The 22,819-nt window shown below is 53.7% G+C and overlaps 4 protein-coding genes across 4 annotated transcripts; all 4 read left to right on the top strand.

The window, feature by feature from the left end:
• The first annotated feature begins 3,034 nt into the window (after window positions 1–3,034).
• On the top strand, window positions 3,035–4,941 carry LOC134045615 (inositol 1,4,5-trisphosphate receptor-interacting protein-like 1). Its single transcript, XM_062495438.1, is given in 4 exon segments — window positions 3,035–3,111; window positions 3,144–3,195; window positions 3,197–3,689; window positions 3,692–4,941. Coding segments are annotated over 4 exon segments (1,872 nt in total).
• Window positions 4,942–8,894: 3,953 nt separating this feature from the next.
• Window positions 8,895–10,781, top strand: LOC134045616 (inositol 1,4,5-trisphosphate receptor-interacting protein-like 1). The gene is given in 3 exon segments (XM_062495439.1): window positions 8,895–8,978; window positions 8,981–9,031; window positions 9,033–10,781. Coding segments are annotated over 3 exon segments (1,884 nt in total).
• Window positions 10,782–14,735: 3,954 nt separating this feature from the next.
• Window positions 14,736–16,642, top strand: LOC134045617 (inositol 1,4,5-trisphosphate receptor-interacting protein-like 1). Its single transcript, XM_062495440.1, is given in 4 exon segments — window positions 14,736–14,812; window positions 14,845–14,896; window positions 14,898–15,390; window positions 15,393–16,642. Coding segments are annotated over 4 exon segments (1,872 nt in total).
• Window positions 16,643–20,595: 3,953 nt separating this feature from the next.
• On the top strand, window positions 20,596–22,482 carry LOC134045618 (inositol 1,4,5-trisphosphate receptor-interacting protein-like 1). Its single transcript, XM_062495441.1, is given in 3 exon segments — window positions 20,596–20,679; window positions 20,682–20,732; window positions 20,734–22,482. Coding segments are annotated over 3 exon segments (1,884 nt in total).
• The last annotated feature ends 337 nt before the right edge of the window (window positions 22,483–22,819 follow it).

Here is a 22,819-nt window from a genome sequence, read left to right on the forward strand (position 1 = left end):
TGTATCACACATAGGATTTTATTTTGACATACAAGTCAAGCCGTATCTAGGGTTGCTATCTGTTCTGACCCATATTAATGCTCTCTACTTAGTGCATTTATGAGCAGCAACCTGGAAACAGCTTGGATCTTGTCTCAATAAAATACAATGTTGCAGAATCAGGATTGTGCAAATCTTTCTTGATCTCAGCCAGACCCACAGTGTTGGTAAAAGCCTTTCACAGTGAATCTGGGCTCGTGGGCTCTTGGCTTGAACTCAACCAAACGGACAGTGCTGAACTGGTTCTAATCAGAAATGCAGCCCAGCTGTCCCCGGCCCCTGTGATCATCACACAGTCACTGAATGGCTTGGCTTGGAAGGCTCCTTAGAAATTGCCTTGTTCAGCCCTGCTGCCAAGGACAGGGACACCTTGCACTGGGCCGGGTTGCTCCAAGCCCCAGCCAGGCTGGCCTGGAGCACTGCCAGGGATGGGGCAGCCGCAGCTTCCCTGGGCAGCGTGGGCCAGGGCCTCAGCAGCCTCAGAGGCCACAATGTCCTCCCCATCTGCAGCCTAAGCCCTCCCTGGGGCCAGGCCGGGCCGCAGCAGGGAGCACCTCATGGGGCTGTGCCCGGGGAGGGAACGGCCCTGCCCAGGGACAGCAGGGCTCTGGCACCAGGGACAGCAGGGACAGCAGGGACAGCAGTGCCGGGCACGGCCGCAGGGACACACGTGGCCGCAGTCACTGTCAGGAGCAGAGAGGAACCTTCTCGCTCTCTGCAACTCCCAGACACGACGGCTGGGCTAGTGCAGCTCAGGCTCTGCTCCCAGGAAACAAGGGACACGACAAGAGGGAAAGGCCTCAAGTTCCGCCACGGGAGGCTTAGATTGGGTATTAGGGAAAAATTTCTCCTCCAGAAGGGTTGGCAAGCACTGGCACAGGCTGCCCATGGAACTGGTGCCATTGACATTGCTTGAGACGCTTCAGGAATGTGTAGATGTGGCACTTGGGGACATGGTGATCAGGTGGACTTGCCAGTGTCAGGTCTGTGCACTCTGACTTGATGGCACGATGAATGTGGGGCACCACACAGCCCAGGTGCTGGCAGCTGTAAACTGGCTCAAGCCATAGAGTAGAGCCTTCCATGTCAGCTAGCACCGGTGCTGGCAGCTGAGCCACTGGCAACATGCCACCTTCCCCTGCTGCAGAACCCTTTTAGGGTCAAGCTGGGGCAGGGGAGGGGGGTCAGTGATTCTCCCAGCTCCTGAGCACAAGCTGAGAAAAGGGAAATCATGTAACCCATCGGCCTCTCGGACTGACGCCTGGCAACAGAACAAAGAGAGGAGCAAAGGCACAATTTGGAGTTCCATCTAGGCAGCACCAAGAGGGGACCGTTCAAATCCAGGTGTCCAGCACAGAATACACGCCACAGGTTTTCCTAGAGGGGTAAAAGGTGCAAAAAAAAGGACAAGACAAACCTCAAACCCAAAGAGTAGTGTTTGAGTTTTCTGTGACTGATGGCTGAGAGACATGGCTGTGCAGTGCTGATGGTCTCTTCTGTGCACACTCCTCGTCTTTGCTCATCTCAGGGGCCTGCAAAGCCAGGCGAGGCTTTCTTCCTGCTCTTGGCTGCGCTGAGACCAAACAGCCTTGGGGTGCCCAGCGCTGTGAGCAGGAGAGCTGGGCAAAGTCACTGCAAGCCACGCAGCCTTCCCCTCCAAGGCTCCAGAGACACAAGGGCAGAAAGCTGCGGCCTAAGCTGGACTGCACTCGGACCTTGTGGAGCTTGTGTCTGCTCTGGCATCCCTCCTCCAGGCTGGGCAGTGTAAATCTGAGCTGCTTTCCCAGGCCATCCAGGCTTTGCACAAACTGGGGCCTTGCCAAAGGCAAAGGCCAAGGAAGGGCTCTCACTTGTGCTGCCGGTGCCGTGGAAAGCCCCAGAGCAAAGAGGGCATTTCTTGTCTGCCGGGATCCCCTCTTCACAGTCTGGCCTTGCAGCTTAGCAAAACCCACACGCACAGGAGGGGACATTCCAGCAATGACTTTCACTCCAAACCTTTCCATTTTCTACCAGGAAAATACTGATTTTCCCTTCTGCTTGCAAGGGCATGGATTCCCTTGGCTGATGGATTTGGCACAAAGGTTCTCCTCACATGGAAATGCTTCCAGGCAAACTGAAACTCTTCCTCCCACCAACAACCCATTTTGTCCCACGAGACCGTGGGAAGGAGGCCCAGTGCAAATGCACCACCTTTCTCTCCTCTCAAAGGAGCTGGATTCTCAGCCCAAGGGCCTGACACAATGCAGACGAGCCCTGAATTGAGGTTTTAGCTACGTGCGGGTGGTTGTATTAGCCCAGGGAAGCCACCAAATGAGCAGAGGAAAATTTCCTCAAGTTGAGCCATGGCAGATTTCAATTGGATCTCTAGGAAATTAGTCCTTCAACCAAAAGAATATGAAGCTTGGGAACAGGCTGCCTAGGGAAATGGCTGAGTCCCCATGCTCAGAAATGTTTAAATGGCATGTGGATGTGGCATCTGGGCACCTGGCTGATTGGAGCGTAGGCAGTGTTAAGTTTGCCAGTGGACTGCGTGACCTGCAGGGACTTTTTCAACCACACTGACTCCAAGATTCAAGTGTAGCTCAAGCAATGTCGTGCCAAAGCATAGACTCAATGATCCTCATGGGTGCCTTCTAACATGGATATCTATGAGAATGCCAATGGAGTGCAGATGAAAATCAATGCAAAGGAAAGAGCAGTGGGAGTTCTTTGAAAAAGATTGAGTCAAAGGCAGCCTTTTGCAGTACACCAGGGCCGCTCTGGGTGGCTGAGCCAGGGCGGGGACAAAGGGTGTGGTTGGCTGGATTGTGATGTGCTGTGACACCTGTGACACCTCGGGACGTGTCACAATGGGGGCCGCTATAAAAGGCCGCAGCAGGCAACGCTGGCCCTGCATTGCTTGAGCAAGCGGTGAGTGCACACGTGGTGGGGAGGCTGGGCTGGGCACAAGGGCCAGGCCAGAAACGCTGAACCTGGGGCTGGCTTCTCCCCCTGCATGCAGGGACAGCCCCTGATGGGAGAACCTTGGGCAGGTCATGCTGCTGCTGCTGCTGCTGCTGCTGCTGCTTCTGCTGCTTCTGCTGCTGGGGCAGTGGGACAGGCTTTTTGCTGCCTGCCAGCTGTGTGGGGCCCTGTCCTTCCTGGCCCCGGAGCCCTGAGCATTCTCGTCCCTGCTGCCCCCACTGCTAGCTGCCTCCCTCACAGCCCCACTCAAGGCCTTCTCTCCATCCTCCCGCAGACCATGAATTCCGTGGTATTGCTCTTCGTGCTCTTGAAAACCCTCATCCAGTACCCACAGCTCGTGGGTGATGTTCCAGATGAGGAAACACGTCTGCGCATGGAAGTGCATGCCAAGCACATGGAATGGGAGAGGATTTGGCTGGAGTGGCAGGTGGAGCAGCTGGACCTGAAGCAGAGTGGAATGGAGCAGTCCTTGCAGCTCTTGGCTCTTGCTGTGCTCCTGTTCCTTGTCTTGGTCCTGTGGCTGATGGGGTGCAAAAGGAGCCTGAGGAGAGAGGAGCCTGAAGAAGGAAACAATGGTGCAAACAAAGAGGAGGTCAGAAATGGGCTTGCAAATGAAGAAGTGGATGTTGGAAATGCAGAAGAAGAAGATGATGCGAATGGGGAGGAAGATGGCAATGGTGATGGTAATGGGAAGACGGCAACGTTGCTGGAAATGGAGAAGATAATATTGAGAACGCAGTTGTCAATGAGGCTGCAAATGCCGCAAACAATGATCTTGCAATCGCGGCCTATGAAGAAGACAACGATTTGGACGATAACGTTGGAAGAACTGTGATGCAACGCATACAGTGGCCTGTACAGGACCTGCAGGCTGGCTGCGAGTGGACAATGAACCTGATGGATAAGTATGCGGTTTACTTTGGACACGTCTTATCAAACAGTTTCTACCCAGTCCTGCACCAAGCCATCGGGGTGGGCAGCGCCTTTGAAGGTTGGAGTCCCCGTGAGCAGGATGTTGTGTACCAGGTGCTCATACCCATGACTCCTCCCCGAGGCCACAGCTTCCACCTGGAGCTGGACTCTGCAGAGCACAGGCAGGTGAGGAACTTCCGTGTCCGCGTGCAGCTGGAGTGCACCTGCACCAAGGAGCAGCAGGGGGAGAACGTGCTGTGCTTCCTGCACCAGCCCGAGGAGGAGCTGAGGAGGAGTCAGGATCCCAGCCTCCTAGACACCCTGTGCACCGACTCCTACCTCGATGTGCACAAAACGGCCCGCTGGTTCCACCAGCTGGTGAGAGCCATCTGGCCAGCTTTGCCGCAGTCGCACAATGGGCATTTAACGCTGCTGCCCTCCAGACGCTGCTGCCAATTCAAGGTGACCAATGGCAGGGAAAGCTTCAGGATTGAGGTGTTGTTTGGGGTGCGCAGAGGCGACTCCGACGTCTTTGTGAGCAGCCAGCCTAAAGAGGCCCACACCCAAAGCACAACCTGGCCCGAGACCTATGCTGTGGCAGAGACTGAGTTCTTCAAGCACGTCGCCAAGCAGGCCCCCCCTGACAGTTTGCACCTCAAGTGCCTGCAGTTTTTCACCCGTCTTGTGCTGGGCTTCAGCTTCTCCACCTACAGCATGAAGACCATCGTCATGCACCTGCTCAACGTCGTGCCCGTGTCGCAGTGGCGCAGGAGAGATCTGCTGCGGCGCCTGCTGGATATCCACGAGGGCCTGCGCTTTTGCGTGCAAGCAAAACACCTCAACCACTTCATTGTGGGGAACCAGAGGCTGCCTCCCAACATCCATTTACCCCCAGATGTTCAAAGGGGTCACACATACAATCTCTTCCATCGCCTGGCCGAGGAATCGGCCGCCCACACCCAGGCCGTTAGTGAGTACCGGGATCTGCAAAAGCGCTTCCAAAGAATCCTTCTCGCTGAACGCTGAACGGACGCACTGACGCACAGAGCTGTGCTCGTGCTGCTCGCAGCTGGCAGCACAGAGCCACCTCATGGCACTAATTTGGTGCTGTAAGGAGAAGAGGCTGCAAAGGCTCTGCTGAAGGTCCCACAGCCTCTCCTGCCGCCTCAACAGCTGGAAAGCCACAGGACAGCTGATTCTGCCGCCTTGGATTATTTCATTCTCCAGAAAAGGCACCCACATTGGCATACAGCCCTGCTGCAATTTCCCCACTCCTAAGAATGCGTGTGAACACAGAACATGCCGTACCTGCGGGGCCAAAGTCACCAAACCCCACCTGCAACACGCACTTGTTCCCGCCCTTTCGGAAGCGCCAAAATTTACAGTATGAAAGAAGCGGGAATGGGGGACAGAAAAAGAAGCAGAGCGAAGAAGACCAAGGGGAAAAATCAACACTGCTTGGCTGCCATCAGTCAATGGACCGTGACTCTCCTTGTCTGTACAAAGGACACATTTAGGCCAGCAATGGACAAAGTGTCTTGGAGCTGACCTGAAATTTTCTGTATATAGGAATCTAGATATTTTTTCATAGCTAGTTATATAATAAATAAAAATTTTATACCAGTGAGTTGCTTCATTATTTATGATTACATATAGTAAAATAGAATAAAACAAAACCATATACTAATATAAACAACAGCCCACATGAAAATACGTAATTATTCTATCCCAATAAAAAATCATTCCAAAGAGTTCAATCCACAATTAAGTTTAAATAATAATAATAAAAATAATAGAGCACATATTAAGTGTCACTATATTTTTGGCAGAAAGGGTTTTCATCAAGCAGATGCATTCATACAGATATAACATACGTGTAATATATAGATACAGTGGGCATTTCATATTCTTGTAGCAATATAATTTCTATTCTACATCATATGTATGTATCACACATAGGATTTTATTTTGACATACAAGTCAAGCCGTATCTAGGGTTGCTATCTGTTCTGACCCATATTAATGCTCTCTACTTAGTGCATTTATGAGCAGCAACCTGGAAACAGCTTGGATCTTGTCTCAATAAAATACAATGTTGCAGAATCAGGATTGTGCAAATCTTTCTTGATCTCAGCCAGACCCACAGTGTTGGTAAAAGCCTTTCACAGTGAATCTGGGCTCGTGGGCTCTTGGCTTGAACTCAACCAAACGGACAGTGCTGAACTGGTTCTAATCAGAAATGCAGCCCAGCTGTCCCTGGCCCCTGTGATCATCACACAGTCACTGAATGGCTTGGCTTGGAAGGCTCCTTAGAAATTGCCTTGTTCAGCCCTGCTGCCAAGGACAGGGACACCTTGCACTGGGCCGGGTTGCTCCAAGCCCCAGCCAGGCTGGCCTGGAGCACTGCCAGGGATGGGGCAGCCGCAGCTTCCCTGGGCAGCGTGGGCCAGGGCCTCAGCAGCCTCAGAGGCCACAATGTCCTCCCCATCTGCAGCCTAAGCCCTCCCTGGGGCCAGGCCGGGCCGCAGCAGGGAGCACCTCATGGGGCTGTGCCCGGGGAGGGAACGGCCCTGCCCAGGGACAGCAGGGCTCTGGCACCAGGGACAGCAGGGACAGCAGGGACAGCAGTGCCGGGCACGGCCGCAGGGACACACGTGGCCGCAGTCACTGTCAGGAGCAGAGAGGAACCTTCTCGCTCTCTGCAACTCCCAGACACGACGGCTGGGCTAGTGCAGCTCAGGCTCTGCTCCCAGGAAACAAGGGACACGACAAGAGGGAATGGCCTCAAGTTCCGCCACGGGAGGCTTAGATTGGGTATTAGGGAAAAATTTCTCCTCCAGAAGGGTTGGCAAGCACTGGCACAGGCTGCCCATGGAACTGGTGCCATTGACATTGCTTGAGACGCTTCAGGAATGTGTAGATGTGGCACCTGGGGACATGGTGATCAGGTGGTCTTGCCAGTGTCGGGTCTGTGCACTCTGACTTGATGGCACGATGAATGTGGGGCACCACACAGCCCAGGTGCTGGCAGCTGTAAACTGGCTCAAGCAATAGAGTAGAGCCTTCCATGTCAGCTAGCACCGGTGCTGGCAGCTGAGCCACTGGCAACATGCCACCTTCCCCTGCTGCAGAACCCTTTTAGGGTCAAGCTGGGGCAGGGGAGGGGGGGCAGTGATTCTCCCAGCTCCTGAGCACAAGCTGAGAAAAGGGAAATCATGTAACCCATCCACCTCTCGGACTGACGCCTGGTAACAGAACAAAGAGAGGAGCAAAGGCACAATTTGGAGTTCCATCTAGGCAGCACCAAGAGGGGACCGTTCAAATCCAGGTGTCCAGCACAGAATACACGCCACAGGTTTTCCTAGAGGGGTAAAAGGTGCAAAAAAAAGGACAAGACAAACCTCAAACCCAAAGAGTAGTGTTTGAGTTTTCTGTGACTGATGGCTGAGAGACATGGCTGTGCAGTGCTGATGGTCTCTTCTGTGCACACTCCTCGTCTTTGCTCATCTCAGGGGCCTGCAAAGCCAGGCGAGGCTTTCTTCCTGCTCTTGGCTGCGCTGAGACCAAACAGCCTTGGGGTGCCCAGCGCTGTGAGCAGGAGAGCTGGGCAAAGTCACTGCAAGCCACGCAGCCTTCCCCTCCAAGGCTCCAGAGACACAAGGGCAGAAAGCTGCGGCCTAAGCTGGACTGCACTCGGACCTTGTGGAGCTTGTGTCTGCTCTGGCATCCCTCCTCCAGGCTGGGCAGTGTAAATCTGAGCTGCTTTCCCAGGCCATCCAGGCTTTGCACAAACTGGGGCCTTGCCAAAGGCAAAGGCCAAGGAAGGGCTCTCACTTGTGCTGCCGGTGCCGTGGAAAGCCCCAGAGCAAAGAGGGCATTTCTTGTCTGCCGGGATCCCCTCTTCACAGTGTGGCCTTGCAGCTTAGCAAAACCCACACGCACAGGAGGGGACATTCCAGCAATGACTTTCACTCCAAACCTTTCCATTTTCTACCAGGAAAATACTGATTTTCCCTTCTGCTTGCAAGGGCATGGATTCCCTTGGCTGATGGATTTGGCACAAAGGTTCTCCTCACATGGAAATGCTTCCAGGCAAACTGAAACTCTTCCTCCCACCAACAACCCATTTTGTCCCACGAGACCGTGGGAAGGAGGCCCAGTGCAAATGCACCACCTTTCTCTCCTCTCAAAGGAGCTGGATTCTCAGCCCAAGGGCCTGACACAATGCAGACGAGCCGTGAATTGAGGTTTTAGCTACGTGCGGGTGGTTGTATTAGCCCAGGGAAGCCACCAAATGAGCAGAGGAAAATTTCCTCAAGTTGAGCCATGGCAGATTTCAATTGGATCTCTAGGAAATTAGTCCTTCAACCAAAAGAATATGAAGCTTGGGAACAGGCTGCCTAGGGAAATGGCTGAGTCCCCATGCTCAGAAATGTTTAAATGGCATGTGGATGTGGCATCTGGGCTCCTGGCTGATTGGAGCGTAGGCAGTGTTAAGTTTGCCAGTGGACTGCATGATCTGCAGGGACTTTTTCAACCACACTGACTCCAAGATTCAAGTGTAGCTCAAGCAATGACGTGCCAAAGCATAGACTCAATGATCCTCATGGGTGCCTTCAAACATGGATATCTATGAGAATGCCAATGGAGTGCAGATGAAAATCAATGCAAAGGAAAGAGCAGTGGGAGTTCTTTGAAAAAGATTGAGTCAAAGGCAGCCTTTTGCAGTACACCAGGGCCGCTCTGGGTGGCTGAGCCAGGGCGGGGACAAAGGGTGTGGTTGGCTGGATTGTGATGTGCTGTGACACCTGTGACACCACGGGACGTGTCACAATGGGGGCCGCTATAAAAGGCCGCAGCAGGCAACGCTGGCCCTGCATTGCTTGAGCAAGCGGTGAGTGCACACATGGTGGGGAGGCTGGGCTGGGCACAAGGGCCAGGCCAGAAACGCTGAACCTGGGGCTGGCTTCTCCCCCTGCATGCAGGGACAGCCCCTGATGGGAGAGCCTTGGGCAGGTCATGCTGCTGCTGCTGCTGCTGCTGCTGGGGCATTGGGACAGGCTTTTTGCTGCCTGCCAGCTGTGTGGGGCCCTGTCCTTCCTGCCCCCAGAGCCCTGAGCATTCTCGTCCCTGCTGCCCCCACTGCTAGCTGCCTCCCTCACAGCCCCACTCAAGGCCTTCTCTCCATCCTCCCGCAGACCATGAATTCCGTGGTATTGCTCTTCGTGCTCTTGAAAACCCTCATCCAGTACCCACAGCTCGTGGGTGATGTTCCAGATGAGGAAACACGTCTGCGCATGGAAGTGCATGCCAAGCACATGGAATGGGAGAGGATTTGGCTGGAGTGGCAGGTGGAGCAGCTGGACCTGAAGCAGAGTGGAGTGGAGCAGTCCTTGCAGCTCTTGGCTCTTGCTGTGCTCCTGTTCCTTGTCTTGGTCCTGTGGCTGATGGGGTGCAAAAGGAGCCTGAGGAGAGAGGAGCCTGAAGAAGGAAACAATGGTGCAAACAAAGAGGAGGTCAGAAATGGGCTTGCAAATGAAGAAGTGGATGTTGGAAATGCAGAAGAAGAAGATGATGCGAATGGGGAGGAAGATGGCAATGGTGATGGTAACGTACAGGAAGACGGCAACGTTGCTGGAAATGGAGAAGATAATATTGAGAACGCAGTTGTCAATGAGGCTGCAAATGCCGCAAACAATGATCTTGCAATCGCGGCCTATGAAGGAGACAACGATTTGGACGATAACGTTGGAAGAACTGTGATGCAACGCATACAGTGGCCTGTACAGGACCTGCAGGCTGGCTGCGAGTGGACAATGAACCTGATGGATAAGTATGCGGTTTACTTTGGACACGTCTTATCAAACAGTTTCTACCCAGTCCTGCACCAAGCCATCGGGGTGGGCAGCGCCTTTGAAGGTTGGAGTCCCCGTGAGCAGGATGTTGTGTACCAGGTGCTCATACCCATGACTCCTCCCCGAGGCCACAGCTTCCACCTGGAGCTGGACTCTGCAGAGCACAGGCAGGTGAGGAACTTCCGTGTCCGCGTGCAGCTGGAGTGCACCTGCACCAAGGAGCAGCAGGGGGAGAACGTGCTGTGCTTCCTGCACCAGCCCGAGGAGGAGCTGAGGAGGAGTCAGGATCCCAGCCTCCTAGACACCCTGTGCACCGACTCCTACCTCGATGTGCACAAAACGGCCCGCTGGTTCCACCAGCTGGTGAGAGCCATCTGGCCAGCTTTGCCGCAGTCACACAATTGGCATTTAACGCTGCTGCCCTCCAGACGCTGCTGCCAATTCCAGGTGACCAATGGCAGGGAAAGCTTCAGGATTGAGGTGTTGTTTGGGGTGCGCAGAGGCGACTCCGACGTCTTTGTGAGCAGCCAGCCTAAAGAGGCCCACACCCAAAGCACAACCTGGCCCGAGACCTATGCTGTGGCAGAGACTGAGTTCTTCAAGCACGTCGCCAAGCAGGCCCCGCCTGACAGTTTGCACCTCAAGTGCCTGCAGTTTTTCACCCGTCTTGTGCTGGGCTTCAGCTTCTCCACCTACAGCATGAAGACCATCGTCATGCACCTGCTCAACGTCGTGCCCGTGTCGCAGTGGCGCAGGAGAGATCTGCTGCGGCGCCTGCTGGATATCCGCGAGGGCCTGCGCTTTTGCGTGCAAGCAAAACACCTCAACCACTTCATTGTGGGGAACCAGAGGCTGCCTCCCAACATCCATTTACCCCCAGATGTTCAAAGGGGTCACACATACAATCTCTTCCATCGCCTGGCCGAGGAATCGGCCGCCCACACCCAGGCCGTTAGTGAGTACCGGGATCTGCGAAAGGGCTTCCAAAGAATCCTTCTCCCTGAACGCTGAACGGACGCACTGACGCACAGAGCTGTGCTCGTGCTGCTCGCAGCTGGCAGCACAGAGCCACCTCATAGCACTAATTTGGTGCTGTAAGGAGAAGAGGCTGCAAAGGCTCTGCTGAAGGTCCCACAGCCTCTCCTGCCGCCTCAACAGCTGGAAAGCCACAGGACAGCTGATTCTGCCGCCTTGGATTATTTCATTCTCCAGAAAAGGCACCCACATTGGCATACAGCCCTGCTGCAATTTCCCCACTCCTAAGAATGCGTGTGAACACAGAACATGCCGTACCTGCGGGGCCAAAGTCACCAAACCCCACCTGCAACACGCACTTGTTCCCGCCCTTTCGGAAGCGCCAAAATTTACAGTATGAAAGAAGCGGGAATGGGGGACAGAAAAAGAAGCAGAGCGAAGAAGACCAAGGGGAAAAATCAACACTGCTTGGCTGCCATCAGTCAATGGACCGTGACTCTCCTTGTCTGTACAAAGGACACATTTAGGCCAGCAATGGACAAAGTGTCTTGGAGCTGACCTGAAATTTTCTGTATATAGGAATCTAGATATTTTTTCATAGCTAGTTATATAATAAATAAAAATTTTATACCAGTGAGTTGCTTCATTATTTATGATTATATATAGTAAAATAGAATAAAACAAAACCATATACTAATATAAACAACAGCCCACATGAAAATACGTAATTATTCTATCCCAATAAAAAAATCATTCCAAAGAGTTGAATCCACAATTAAGTTTAAATAATAATAATAAAAATAATAGAGCACATATTAAGTGTCACGATATTTTTGGCGGAAAGGGTTTTCATCAAGCAGATGCATTCATACAGATATAACATACGTGTAATATATAGATACAGTGGGCATTTCATATTCTTGTAGCAATATAATTTCTATTCTACATCATACGTATGTATCACACATAGGATTTTATTTTGACATACAAGTCAAGCCGTATCTAGGGTTGCTATCTGTTCTGACCCATATTAATGCTCTCTACTTAGTGCATTTATGAGCAGCAACCTGGAAACAGCTTGGATCTTGTCTCAATAAAATACAATGTTGCAGAATCAGGATTGTGCAAATCTTTCTTGATCTCAGCCAGACCCACAGTGTTGGTAAAAGCCTTTCACAGTGAATCTGGGCTCGTGGGCTCTTGGCTTGAACTCAACCAAACGGACAGTGCTGAACTGGTTCTAATCAGAAATGCAGCCCAGCTGTCCCCGGCCCCTGTGATCATCACACAGTCACTGAATGGCTTGGCTTGGAAGGCTCCTTAGAAATTGCCTTGTTCAGCCCTGCTGCCAAGGACAGGGACACCTTGCACTGGGCCGGGTTGCTCCAAGCCCCAGCCAGGCTGGCCTGGAGCACTGCCAGGGATGGGGCAGCCGCAGCTTCCCTGGGCAGCGTGGGCCAGGGCCTCAGCAGCCTCAGAGGCCACAATGTCCTCCCCATCTGCAGCCTAAGCCCTCCCTGGGGCCAGGCCGGGCCGCAGCAGGGAGCACCTCATGGGGCTGTGCCCGGGGAGGGAACGGCCCTGCCCAGGGACAGCAGGGCTCTGGCACCAGGGACAGCAGGGACAGCAGGGACAGCAGTGCCGGGCACGGCCGCAGGGACACACGTGGCCGCAGTCACTGTCAGGAGCAGAGAGGAACCTTCTCGCTCTCTGCAACTCCCAGACACGACGGCTGGGCTAGTGCAGCTCAGGCTCTGCTCCCAGGAAACAAGGGACACGACAAGAGGGAAAGGCCTCAAGTTCCGCCACGGGAGGCTTAGATTGGGTATTAGGGAAAAATTTCTCCTCCAGAAGGGTTGGCAAGCACTGGCACAGGCTGCCCATGGAACTGGTGCCATTGACATTGCTTGAGACGCTTCAGGAATGTGTAGATGTGGCACTTGGGGACATGGTGATCAGGTGGACTTGCCAGTGTCAGGTCTGTGCACTCTGACTTGATGGCACGATGAATGTGGGGCACCACACAGCCCAGGTGCTGGCAGCTGTAAACTGGCTCAAGCCATAGAGTAGAGCCTTCCATGTCAGCTAGCACCGGTGCTGGCAGCTGAGCCACTGGCAACATGCCACCTTCCCCTGCTGCAGAACCCTTTTAGGGTCAAGCTGGGGCAGGGGAGGGGGGTCAGTGATTCTCCCAGCTCCTGAGCACAAGCTGAGAAAAGGGAAATCATGTAACCCATCTGCCTCTCGGACTGACGCCTGGCAACAGAACAAAGAGAGGAGCAAAGGCACAATTTGGAGTTCCATCTAGGCAGCACCAAGAGGGGACCGTTCAAATCCAGGTGTCCAGCACAGAATACACGCCACAGGTTTTCCTAGAGGGGTAAAAGGTGCAAAAAAAAGGACAAGACAAACCTCAAACCCAAAGAGTAGTGTTTGAGTTTTCTGTGACTGATGGCTGAGAGACATGGCTGTGCAGTGCTGATGGTCTCTTCTGTGCACACTCCTCGTCTTTGCTCATCTCAGGGGCCTGCAAAGCCAGGCGAGGCTTTCTTCCTGCTCTTGGCTGCGCTGAGACCAAACAGCCTTGGGGTGCCCAGCGCTGTGAGCAGGAGAGCTGGGCAAAGTCACTGCAAGCCACGCAGCCTTCCCCTCCAAGGCTCCAGAGACACAAGGGCAGAAAGCTGCGGCCTAAGCTGGACTGCACTCGGACCTTGTGGAGCTTGTGTCTGCTCTGGCATCCCTCCTCCAGGCTGGGCAGTGTAAATCTGAGCTGCTTTCCCAGGCCATCCAGGCTTTGCACAAACTGGGGCCTTGCCAAAGGCAAAGGCCAAGGAAGGGCTCTCACTTGTGCTGCCGGTGCCGTGGAAAGCCCCAGAGCAAAGAGGGCATTTCTTGTCTGCCGGGATCCCCTCTTCACAGTCTGGCCTTGCAGCTTAGCAAAACCCACACGCACAGGAGGGGACATTCCAGCAATGACTTTCACTCCAAACCTTTCCATTTTCTACCAGGAAAATACTGATTTTCCCTTCTGCTTGCAAGGGCATGGATTCCCTTGGCTGATGGATTTGGCACAAAGGTTCTCCTCACATGGAAATGCTTCCAGGCAAACTGAAACTCTTCCTCCCACCAACAACCCATTTTGTCCCACGAGACCGTGGGAAGGAGGCCCAGTGCAAATGCACCACCTTTCTCTCCTCTCAAAGGAGCTGGATTCTCAGCCCAAGGGCCTGACACAATGCAGACGAGCCCTGAATTGAGGTTTTAGCTACGTGCGGGTGGTTGTATTAGCCCAGGGAAGCCACCAAATGAGCAGAGGAAAATTTCCTCAAGTTGAGCCATGGCAGATTTCAATTGGATCTCTAGGAAATTAGTCCTTCAACCAAAAGAATATGAAGCTTGGGAACAGGCTGCCTAGGGAAATGGCTGAGTCCCCATGCTCAGAAATGTTTAAATGGCATGTGGATGTGGCATCTGGGCACCTGGCTGATTGGAGCGTAGGCAGTGTTAAGTTTGCCAGTGGACTGCGTGACCTGCAGGGACTTTTTCAACCACACTGACTCCAAGATTCAAGTGTAGCTCAAGCAATGTCGTGCCAAAGCATAGACTCAATGATCCTCATGGGTGCCTTCTAACATGGATATCTATGAGAATGCCAATGGAGTGCAGATGAAAATCAATGCCAAGGAAAGAGCAGTGGGAGTTCTTTGAAAAAGATTGAGTCAAAGGCAGCCTTTTGCAGTACACCAGGGCCGCTCTGGGTGGCTGAGCCAGGGCGGGGACAAAGGGTGTGGTTGGCTGGATTGTGATGTGCTGTGACACCTGTGACACCTCGGGACGTGTCACAATGGGGGCCGCTATAAAAGGCCGCAGCAGGCAACGCTGGCCCTGCATTGCTTGAGCAAGCGGTGAGTGCACACGTGGTGGGGAGGCTGGGCTGGGCACAAGGGCCAGGCCAGAAACGCTGAACCTGGGGCTGGCTTCTCCCCCTGCATGCAGGGACAGCCCCTGATGGGAGAACCTTGGGCAGGTCATGCTGCTGCTGCTGCTGCTGCTGCTGCTGCTTCTGCTGCTTCTGCTGCTGGGGCAGTGGGACAGGCTTTTTGCTGCCTGCCAGCTGTGTGGGGCCCTGTCCTTCCTGGCCCCGGAGCCCTGAGCATTCTCGTCCCTGCTGCCCCCACTGCTAGCTGCCTCCCTCACAGCCCCACTCAAGGCCTTCTCTCCATCCTCCCGCAGACCATGAATTCCGTGGTATTGCTCTTCGTGCTCTTGAAAACCCTCATCCAGTACCCACAGCTCGTGGGTGATGTTCCAGATGAGGAAACACGTCTGCACATGGAAGTGCATGCCAAGCACATGGAATGGGAGAGGATTTGGCTGGAGTGGCAGGTGGAGCAGCTGGACCTGAAGCAGAGTGGAATGGAGCAGTCCTTGCAGCTCTTGGCTCTTGCTGTGCTCCTGTTCCTTGTCTTGGTCCTGTGGCTGATGGGGTGCAAAAGGAGCCTGAGGAGAGAGGAGCCTGAAGAAGGAAACAATGGTGCAAACAAAGAGGAGGTCAGAAATGGGCTTGCAAATGAAGAAGTGGATGTTGGAAATGCAGAAGAAGAAGATGATGCGAATGGGGAGGAAGATGGCAATGGTGATGGTAATGGGAAGACGGCAACGTTGCTGGAAATGGAGAAGATAATATTGAGAACGCAGTTGTCAATGAGGCTGCAAATGCCGCAAACAATGATCTTGCAATCGCGGCCTATGAAGAAGACAACGATTTGGACGATAACGTTGGAAGAACTGTGATGCAACGCATACAGTGGCCTGTACAGGACCTGCAGGCTGGCTGCGAGTGGACAATGAACCTGATGGATAAGTATGCGGTTTACTTTGGACACGTCTTATCAAACAGTTTCTACCCAGTCCTGCACCAAGCCATCGGGGTGGGCAGCGCCTTTGAAGGTTGGAGTCCCCGTGAGCAGGATGTTGTGTACCAGGTGCTCATACCCATGACTCCTCCCCGAGGCCACAGCTTCCACCTGGAGCTGGACTCTGCAGAGCACAGGCAGGTGAGGAACTTCCGTGTCCGCGTGCAGCTGGAGTGCACCTGCACCAAGGAGCAGCAGGGGGAGAACGTGCTGTGCTTCCTGCACCAGCCCGAGGAGGAGCTGAGGAGGAGTCAGGATCCCAGCCTCCTAGACACCCTGTGCACCGACTCCTACCTCGATGTGCACAAAACGGCCCGCTGGTTCCACCAGCTGGTGAGAGCCATCTGGCCAGCTTTGCCGCAGTCGCACAATGGGCATTTAACGCTGCTGCCCTCCAGACGCTGCTGCCAATTCAAGGTGACCAATGGCAGGGAAAGCTTCAGGATTGAGGTGTTGTTTGGGGTGCGCAGAGGCGACTCCGACGTCTTTGTGAGCAGCCAGCCTAAAGAGGCCCACACCCAAAGCACAACCTGGCCCGAGACCTATGCTGTGGCAGAGACTGAGTTCTTCAAGCACGTCGCCAAGCAGGCCCCCCCTGACAGTTTGCACCTCAAGTGCCTGCAGTTTTTCACCCGTCTTGTGCTGGGCTTCAGCTTCTCCACCTACAGCATGAAGACCATCGTCATGCACCTGCTCAACGTCGTGCCCGTGTCGCAGTGGCGCAGGAGAGATCTGCTGCGGCGCCTGCTGGATATCCACGAGGGCCTGCGCTTTTGCGTGCAAGCAAAACACCTCAACCACTTCATTGTGGGGAACCAGAGGCTGCCTCCCAACATCCATTTACCCCCAGATGTTCAAAGGGGTCACACATACAATCTCTTCCATCGCCTGGCCGAGGAATCGGCCGCCCACACCCAGGCCGTTAGTGAGTACCGGGATCTGCAAAAGCGCTTCCAAAGAATCCTTCTCGCTGAACGCTGAACGGACGCACTGACGCACAGAGCTGTGCTCGTGCTGCTCGCAGCTGGCAGCACAGAGCCACCTCATGGCACTAATTTGGTGCTGTAAGGAGAAGAGGCTGCAAAGGCTCTGCTGAAGGTCCCACAGCCTCTCCTGCCGCCTCAACAGCTGGAAAGCCACAGGACAGCTGATTCTGCCGCCTTGGATTATTTCATTCTCCAGAAAAGGCACCCACATTGGCATACAGCCCTGCTGCAATTTCCCCACTCCTAAGAATGCGTGTGAACACAGAACATGCCGTACCTGCGGGGCCAAAGTCACCAAACCCCACCTGCAACACGCACTTGTTCCCGCCCTTTCGGAAGCGCCAAAATTTACAGTATGAAAGAAGCGGGAATGGGGGACAGAAAAAGAAGCAGAGCGAAGAAGACCAAGGGGAAAAATCAACACTGCTTGGCTGCCATCAGTCAATGGACCGTGACTCTCCTTGTCTGTACAAAGGACACATTTAGGCCAGCAATGGACAAAGTGTCTTGGAGCTGACCTGAAATTTTCTGTATATAGGAATCTAGATATTTTTTCATAGCTAGTTATATAATAAATAAAAATTTTATACCAGTGAGTTGCTTCATTATTTATGATTACATATAGTAAAATAGAATAAAACAAAACCATATACTAATATAAACAACAGCCCACATGAAAATACGTAATTATTCTATCCCAATAAAAAATCATTCCAAAGAGTTCAATCCACAATTAAGTTTAAATAATAATAATAAAAATAATAGAGCACATATTAAGTGTCACTATATTTTTGGCAGAAAGGGTTTTCATCAAGCAGATGCATTCATACAGATATAACATACGTGTAATATATAGATACAGTGGGCATTTCATATTCTTGTAGCAATATAATTTCTATTCTACATCATATGTATGTATCACACATAGGATTTTATTTTGACATACAAGTCAAGCCGTATCTAGGGTTGCTATCTGTTCTGACCCATATTAATGCTCTCTACTTAGTGCATTTATGAGCAGCAACCTGGAAACAGCTTGGATCTTGTCTCAATAAAATACAATGTTGCAGAATCAGGATTGTGCAAATCTTTCTTGATCTCAGCCAGACCCACAGTGTTGGTAAAAGCCTTTCACAGTGAATCTGGGCTCGTGGGCTCTTGGCTTGAACTCAACCAAACGGACAGTGCTGAACTGGTTCTAATCAGAAATGCAGCCCAGCTGTCCCTGGCCCCTGTGATCATCACACAGTCACTGAATGGCTTGGCTTGGAAGGCTCCTTAGAAATTGCCTTGTTCAGCCCTGCTGCCAAGGACAGGGACACCTTGCACTGGGCCGGGTTGCTCCAAGCCCCAGCCAGGCTGGCCTGGAGCACTGCCAGGGATGGGGCAGCCGCAGCTTCCCTGGGCAGCGTGGGCCAGGGCCTCAGCAGCCTCAGAGGCCACAATGTCCTCCCCATCTGCAGCCTAAGCCCTCCCTGGGGCCAGGCCGGGCCGCAGCAGGGAGCACCTCATGGGGCTGTGCCCGGGGAGGGAACGGCCCTGCCCAGGGACAGCAGGGCTCTGGCACCAGGGACAGCAGGGACAGCAGGGACAGCAGTGCCGGGCACGGCCGCAGGGACACACGTGGCCGCAGTCACTGTCAGGAGCAGAGAGGAACCTTCTCGCTCTCTGCAACTCCCAGACACGACGGCTGGGCTAGTGCAGCTCAGGCTCTGCTCCCAGGAAACAAGGGACACGACAAGAGGGAATGGCCTCAAGTTCCGCCACGGGAGGCTTAGATTGGGTATTAGGGAAAAATTTCTCCTCCAGAAGGGTTGGCAAGCACTGGCACAGGCTGCCCATGGAACTGGTGCCATTGACATTGCTTGAGACGCTTCAGGAATGTGTAGATGTGGCACCTGGGGACATGGTGATCAGGTGGTCTTGCCAGTGTCGGGTCTGTGCACTCTGACTTGATGGCACGATGAATGTGGGGCACCACACAGCCCAGGTGCTGGCAGCTGTAAACTGGCTCAAGCAATAGAGTAGAGCCTTCCATGTCAGCTAGCACCGGTGCTGGCAGCTGAGCCACTGGCAACATGCCACCTTCCCCTGCTGCAGAACCCTTTTAGGGTCAAGCTGGGGCAGGGGAGGGGGGGCAGTGATTCTCCCAGCTCCTGAGCACAAGCTGAGAAAAGGGAAATCATGTAACCCATCCACCTCTCGGACTGACGCCTGGTAACAGAACAAAGAGAGGAGCAAAGGCACAATTTGGAGTTCCATCTAGGCAGCACCAAGAGGGGACCGTTCAAATCCAGGTGTCCAGCACAGAATACACGCCACAGGTTTTCCTAGAGGGGTAAAAGGTGCAAAAAAAAGGACAAGACAAACCTCAAACCCAAAGAGTAGTGTTTGAGTTTTCTGTGACTGATGGCTGAGAGACATGGCTGTGCAGTGCTGATGGTCTCTTCTGTGCACACTCCTCGTCTTTGCTCATCTCAGGGGCCTGCAAAGCCAGGCGAGGCTTTCTTCCTGCTCTTGGCTGCGCTGAGACCAAACAGCCTTGGGGTGCCCAGCGCTGTGAGCAGGAGAGCTGGGCAAAGTCACTGCAAGCCACGCAGCCTTCCCCTCCAAGGCTCCAGAGACACAAGGGCAGAAAGCTGCGGCCTAAGCTGGACTGCACTCGGACCTTGTGGAGCTTGTGTCTGCTCTGGCATCCCTCCTCCAGGCTGGGCAGTGTAAATCTGAGCTGCTTTCCCAGGCCATCCAGGCTTTGCACAAACTGGGGCCTTGCCAAAGGCAAAGGCCAAGGAAGGGCTCTCACTTGTGCTGCCGGTGCCGTGGAAAGCCCCAGAGCAAAGAGGGCATTTCTTGTCTGCCGGGATCCCCTCTTCACAGTGTGGCCTTGCAGCTTAGCAAAACCCACACGCACAGGAGGGGACATTCCAGCAATGACTTTCACTCCAAACCTTTCCATTTTCTACCAGGAAAATACTGATTTTCCCTTCTGCTTGCAAGGGCATGGATTCCCTTGGCTGATGGATTTGGCACAAAGGTTCTCCTCACATGGAAATGCTTCCAGGCAAACTGAAACTCTTCCTCCCACCAACAACCCATTTTGTCCCACGAGACCGTGGGAAGGAGGCCCAGTGCAAATGCACCACCTTCCTCTCCTCTCAAAGGAGCTGGATTCTCAGCCCAAGGGCCTGACACAATGCAGACGAGCCGTGAATTGAGGTTTTAGCTACGTGCGGGTGGTTGTATTAGCCCAGGGAAGCCACCAAATGAGCAGAGGAAAATTTCCTCAAGTTGAGCCATGGCAGATTTCAATTGGATCTCTAGGAAATTAGTCCTTCAACCAAAAGAATATGAAGCTTGGGAACAGGCTGCCTAGGGAAATGGCTGAGTCCCCATGCTCAGAAATGTTTAAATGGCATGTGGATGTGGCATCTGGGCTCCTGGCTGATTGGAGCGTAGGCAGTGTTAAGTTTGCCAGTGGACTGCATGATCTGCAGGGACTTTTTCAACCACACTGACTCCAAGATTCAAGTGTAGCTCAAGCAATGACGTGCCAAAGCATAGACTCAATGATCCTCATGGGTGCCTTCAAACATGGATATCTATGAGAATGCCAATGGAGTGCAGATGAAAATCAATGCAAAGGAAAGAGCAGTGGGAGTTCTTTGAAAAAGATTGAGTCAAAGGCAGCCTTTTGCAGTACACCAGGGCCGCTCTGGGTGGCTGAGCCAGGGCGGGGACAAAGGGTGTGGTTGGCTGGATTGTGATGTGCTGTGACACCTGTGACACCACGGGACGTGTCACAATGGGGGCCGCTATAAAAGGCCGCAGCAGGCAACGCTGGCCCTGCATTGCTTGAGCAAGCGGTGAGTGCACACATGGTGGGGAGGCTGGGCTGGGCACAAGGGCCAGGCCAGAAACGCTGAACCTGGGGCTGGCTTCTCCCCCTGCATGCAGGGACAGCCCCTGATGGGAGAGCCTTGGGCAGGTCATGCTGCTGCTGCTGCTGCTGCTGCTGGGGCATTGGGACAGGCTTTTTGCTGCCTGCCAGCTGTGTGGGGCCCTGTCCTTCCTGCCCCCAGAGCCCTGAGCATTCTCGTCCCTGCTGCCCCCACTGCTAGCTGCCTCCCTCACAGCCCCACTCAAGGCCTTCTCTCCATCCTCCCGCAGACCATGAATTCCGTGGTATTGCTCTTCGTGCTCTTGAAAACCCTCATCCAGTACCCACAGCTCGTGGGTGATGTTCCAGATGAGGAAACACGTCTGCGCATGGAAGTGCATGCCAAGCACATGGAATGGGAGAGGATTTGGCTGGAGTGGCAGGTGGAGCAGCTGGACCTGAAGCAGAGTGGAGTGGAGCAGTCCTTGCAGCTCTTGGCTCTTGCTGTGCTCCTGTTCCTTGTCTTGGTCCTGTGGCTGATGGGGTGCAAAAGGAGCCTGAGGAGAGAGGAGCCTGAAGAAGGAAACAATGGTGCAAACAAAGAGGAGGTCAGAAATGGGCTTGCAAATGAAGAAGTGGATGTTGGAAATGCAGAAGAAGAAGATGATGCGAATGGGGAGGAAGATGGCAATGGTGATGGTAACGTACAGGAAGACGGCAACGTTGCTGGAAATGGAGAAGATAATATTGAGAACGCAGTTGTCAATGAGGCTGCAAATGCCGCAAACAATGATCTTGCAATCGCGGCCTATGAAGGAGACAACGATTTGGACGATAACGTTGGAAGAACTGTGATGCAACGCATACAGTGGCCTGTACAGGACCTGCAGGCTGGCTGCGAGTGGACAATGAACCTGATGGATAAGTATGCGGTTTACTTTGGACACGTCTTATCAAACAGTTTCTACCCAGTCCTGCACCAAGCCATCGGGGTGGGCAGCGCCTTTGAAGGTTGGAGTCCCCGTGAGCAGGATGTTGTGTACCAGGTGCTCATACCCATGACTCCTCCCCGAGGCCACAGCTTCCACCTGGAGCTGGACTCTGCAGAGCACAGGCAGGTGAGGAACTTCCGTGTCCGCGTGCAGCTGGAGTGCACCTGCACCAAGGAGCAGCAGGGGGAGAACGTGCTGTGCTTCCTGCACCAGCCCGAGGAGGAGCTGAGGAGGAGTCAGGATCCCAGCCTCCTAGACACCCTGTGCACCGACTCCTACCTCGATGTGCACAAAACGGCCCGCTGGTTCCACCAGCTGGTGAGAGCCATCTGGCCAGCTTTGCCGCAGTCGCACAATTGGCATTTAACGCTGCTGCCCTCCAGACGCTGCTGCCAATTCAAGGTGACCAATGGCAGGGAAAGCTTCAGGATTGAGGTGTTGTTTGGGGTGCGCAGAGGCGACTCCGACGTCTTTGTGAGCAGCCAGCCTAAAGAGGCCCACACCCAAAGCACAACCTGGCCCGAGACCTATGCTGTGGCAGAGACTGAGTTCTTCAAGCACGTCGCCAAGCAGGCCCCGCCTGACAGTTTGCACCTCAAGTGCCTGCAGTTTTTCACCCGTCTTGTGCTGGGCTTCAGCTTCTCCACCTACAGCATGAAGACCATCGTCATGCACCTGCTCAACGTCGTGCCCGTGTCGCAGTGGCGCAGGAGAGATCTGCTGCGGCGCCTGCTGGATATCCACGAGGGCCTGCGCTTTTGCGTGCAAGCAAAACACCTCAACCACTTCATTGTGGGGAACCAGAGGCTGCCTCCCAACATCCATTTACCCCCAGATGTTCAAAGGGGTCACACATACAATCTCTTCCATCGCCTGGCCGAGGAATCGGCCGCCCACACCCAGGCCGTTAGTGAGTACCGGGATCTGCGAAAGTGCTTCCAAAGAATCCTTCTCGCTGAACGCTGAACGGACGCACTGACGCACAGAGCTGTGCTCGTGCTGCTCGCAGCTGGCAGCTCAGAGCCACCTCATAGCACTAATTTGGTGCTGTAAGGAGAAGAGGCTGCAAAGGCTCTGCTGAAGGTCCCACAGCCTCTCCTGCCTCCTCAACAGCTGGAAAGCCACAGGACAGCTGATTCTGCCGCCTTGGATTATTTCATTCTCCAGAAAAGGCACCCACATTGACATACAGCCCTGCTGCAATTTCCCCACTCCTAAGAATGCGTGTGAACACAGAACATGCCGTACCTGCGGGGCCAAAGTCACCAAACCCCACCTGCAACACGCACTTGTTCCCGCCCTT

Source organism: Cinclus cinclus, chromosome 6 (genome assembly GCF_963662255.1).
Source record: "Cinclus cinclus chromosome 6, bCinCin1.1, whole genome shotgun sequence".
In the NCBI taxonomy this organism is placed as follows: domain Eukaryota; kingdom Metazoa; phylum Chordata; class Aves; order Passeriformes; family Cinclidae; genus Cinclus; species Cinclus cinclus.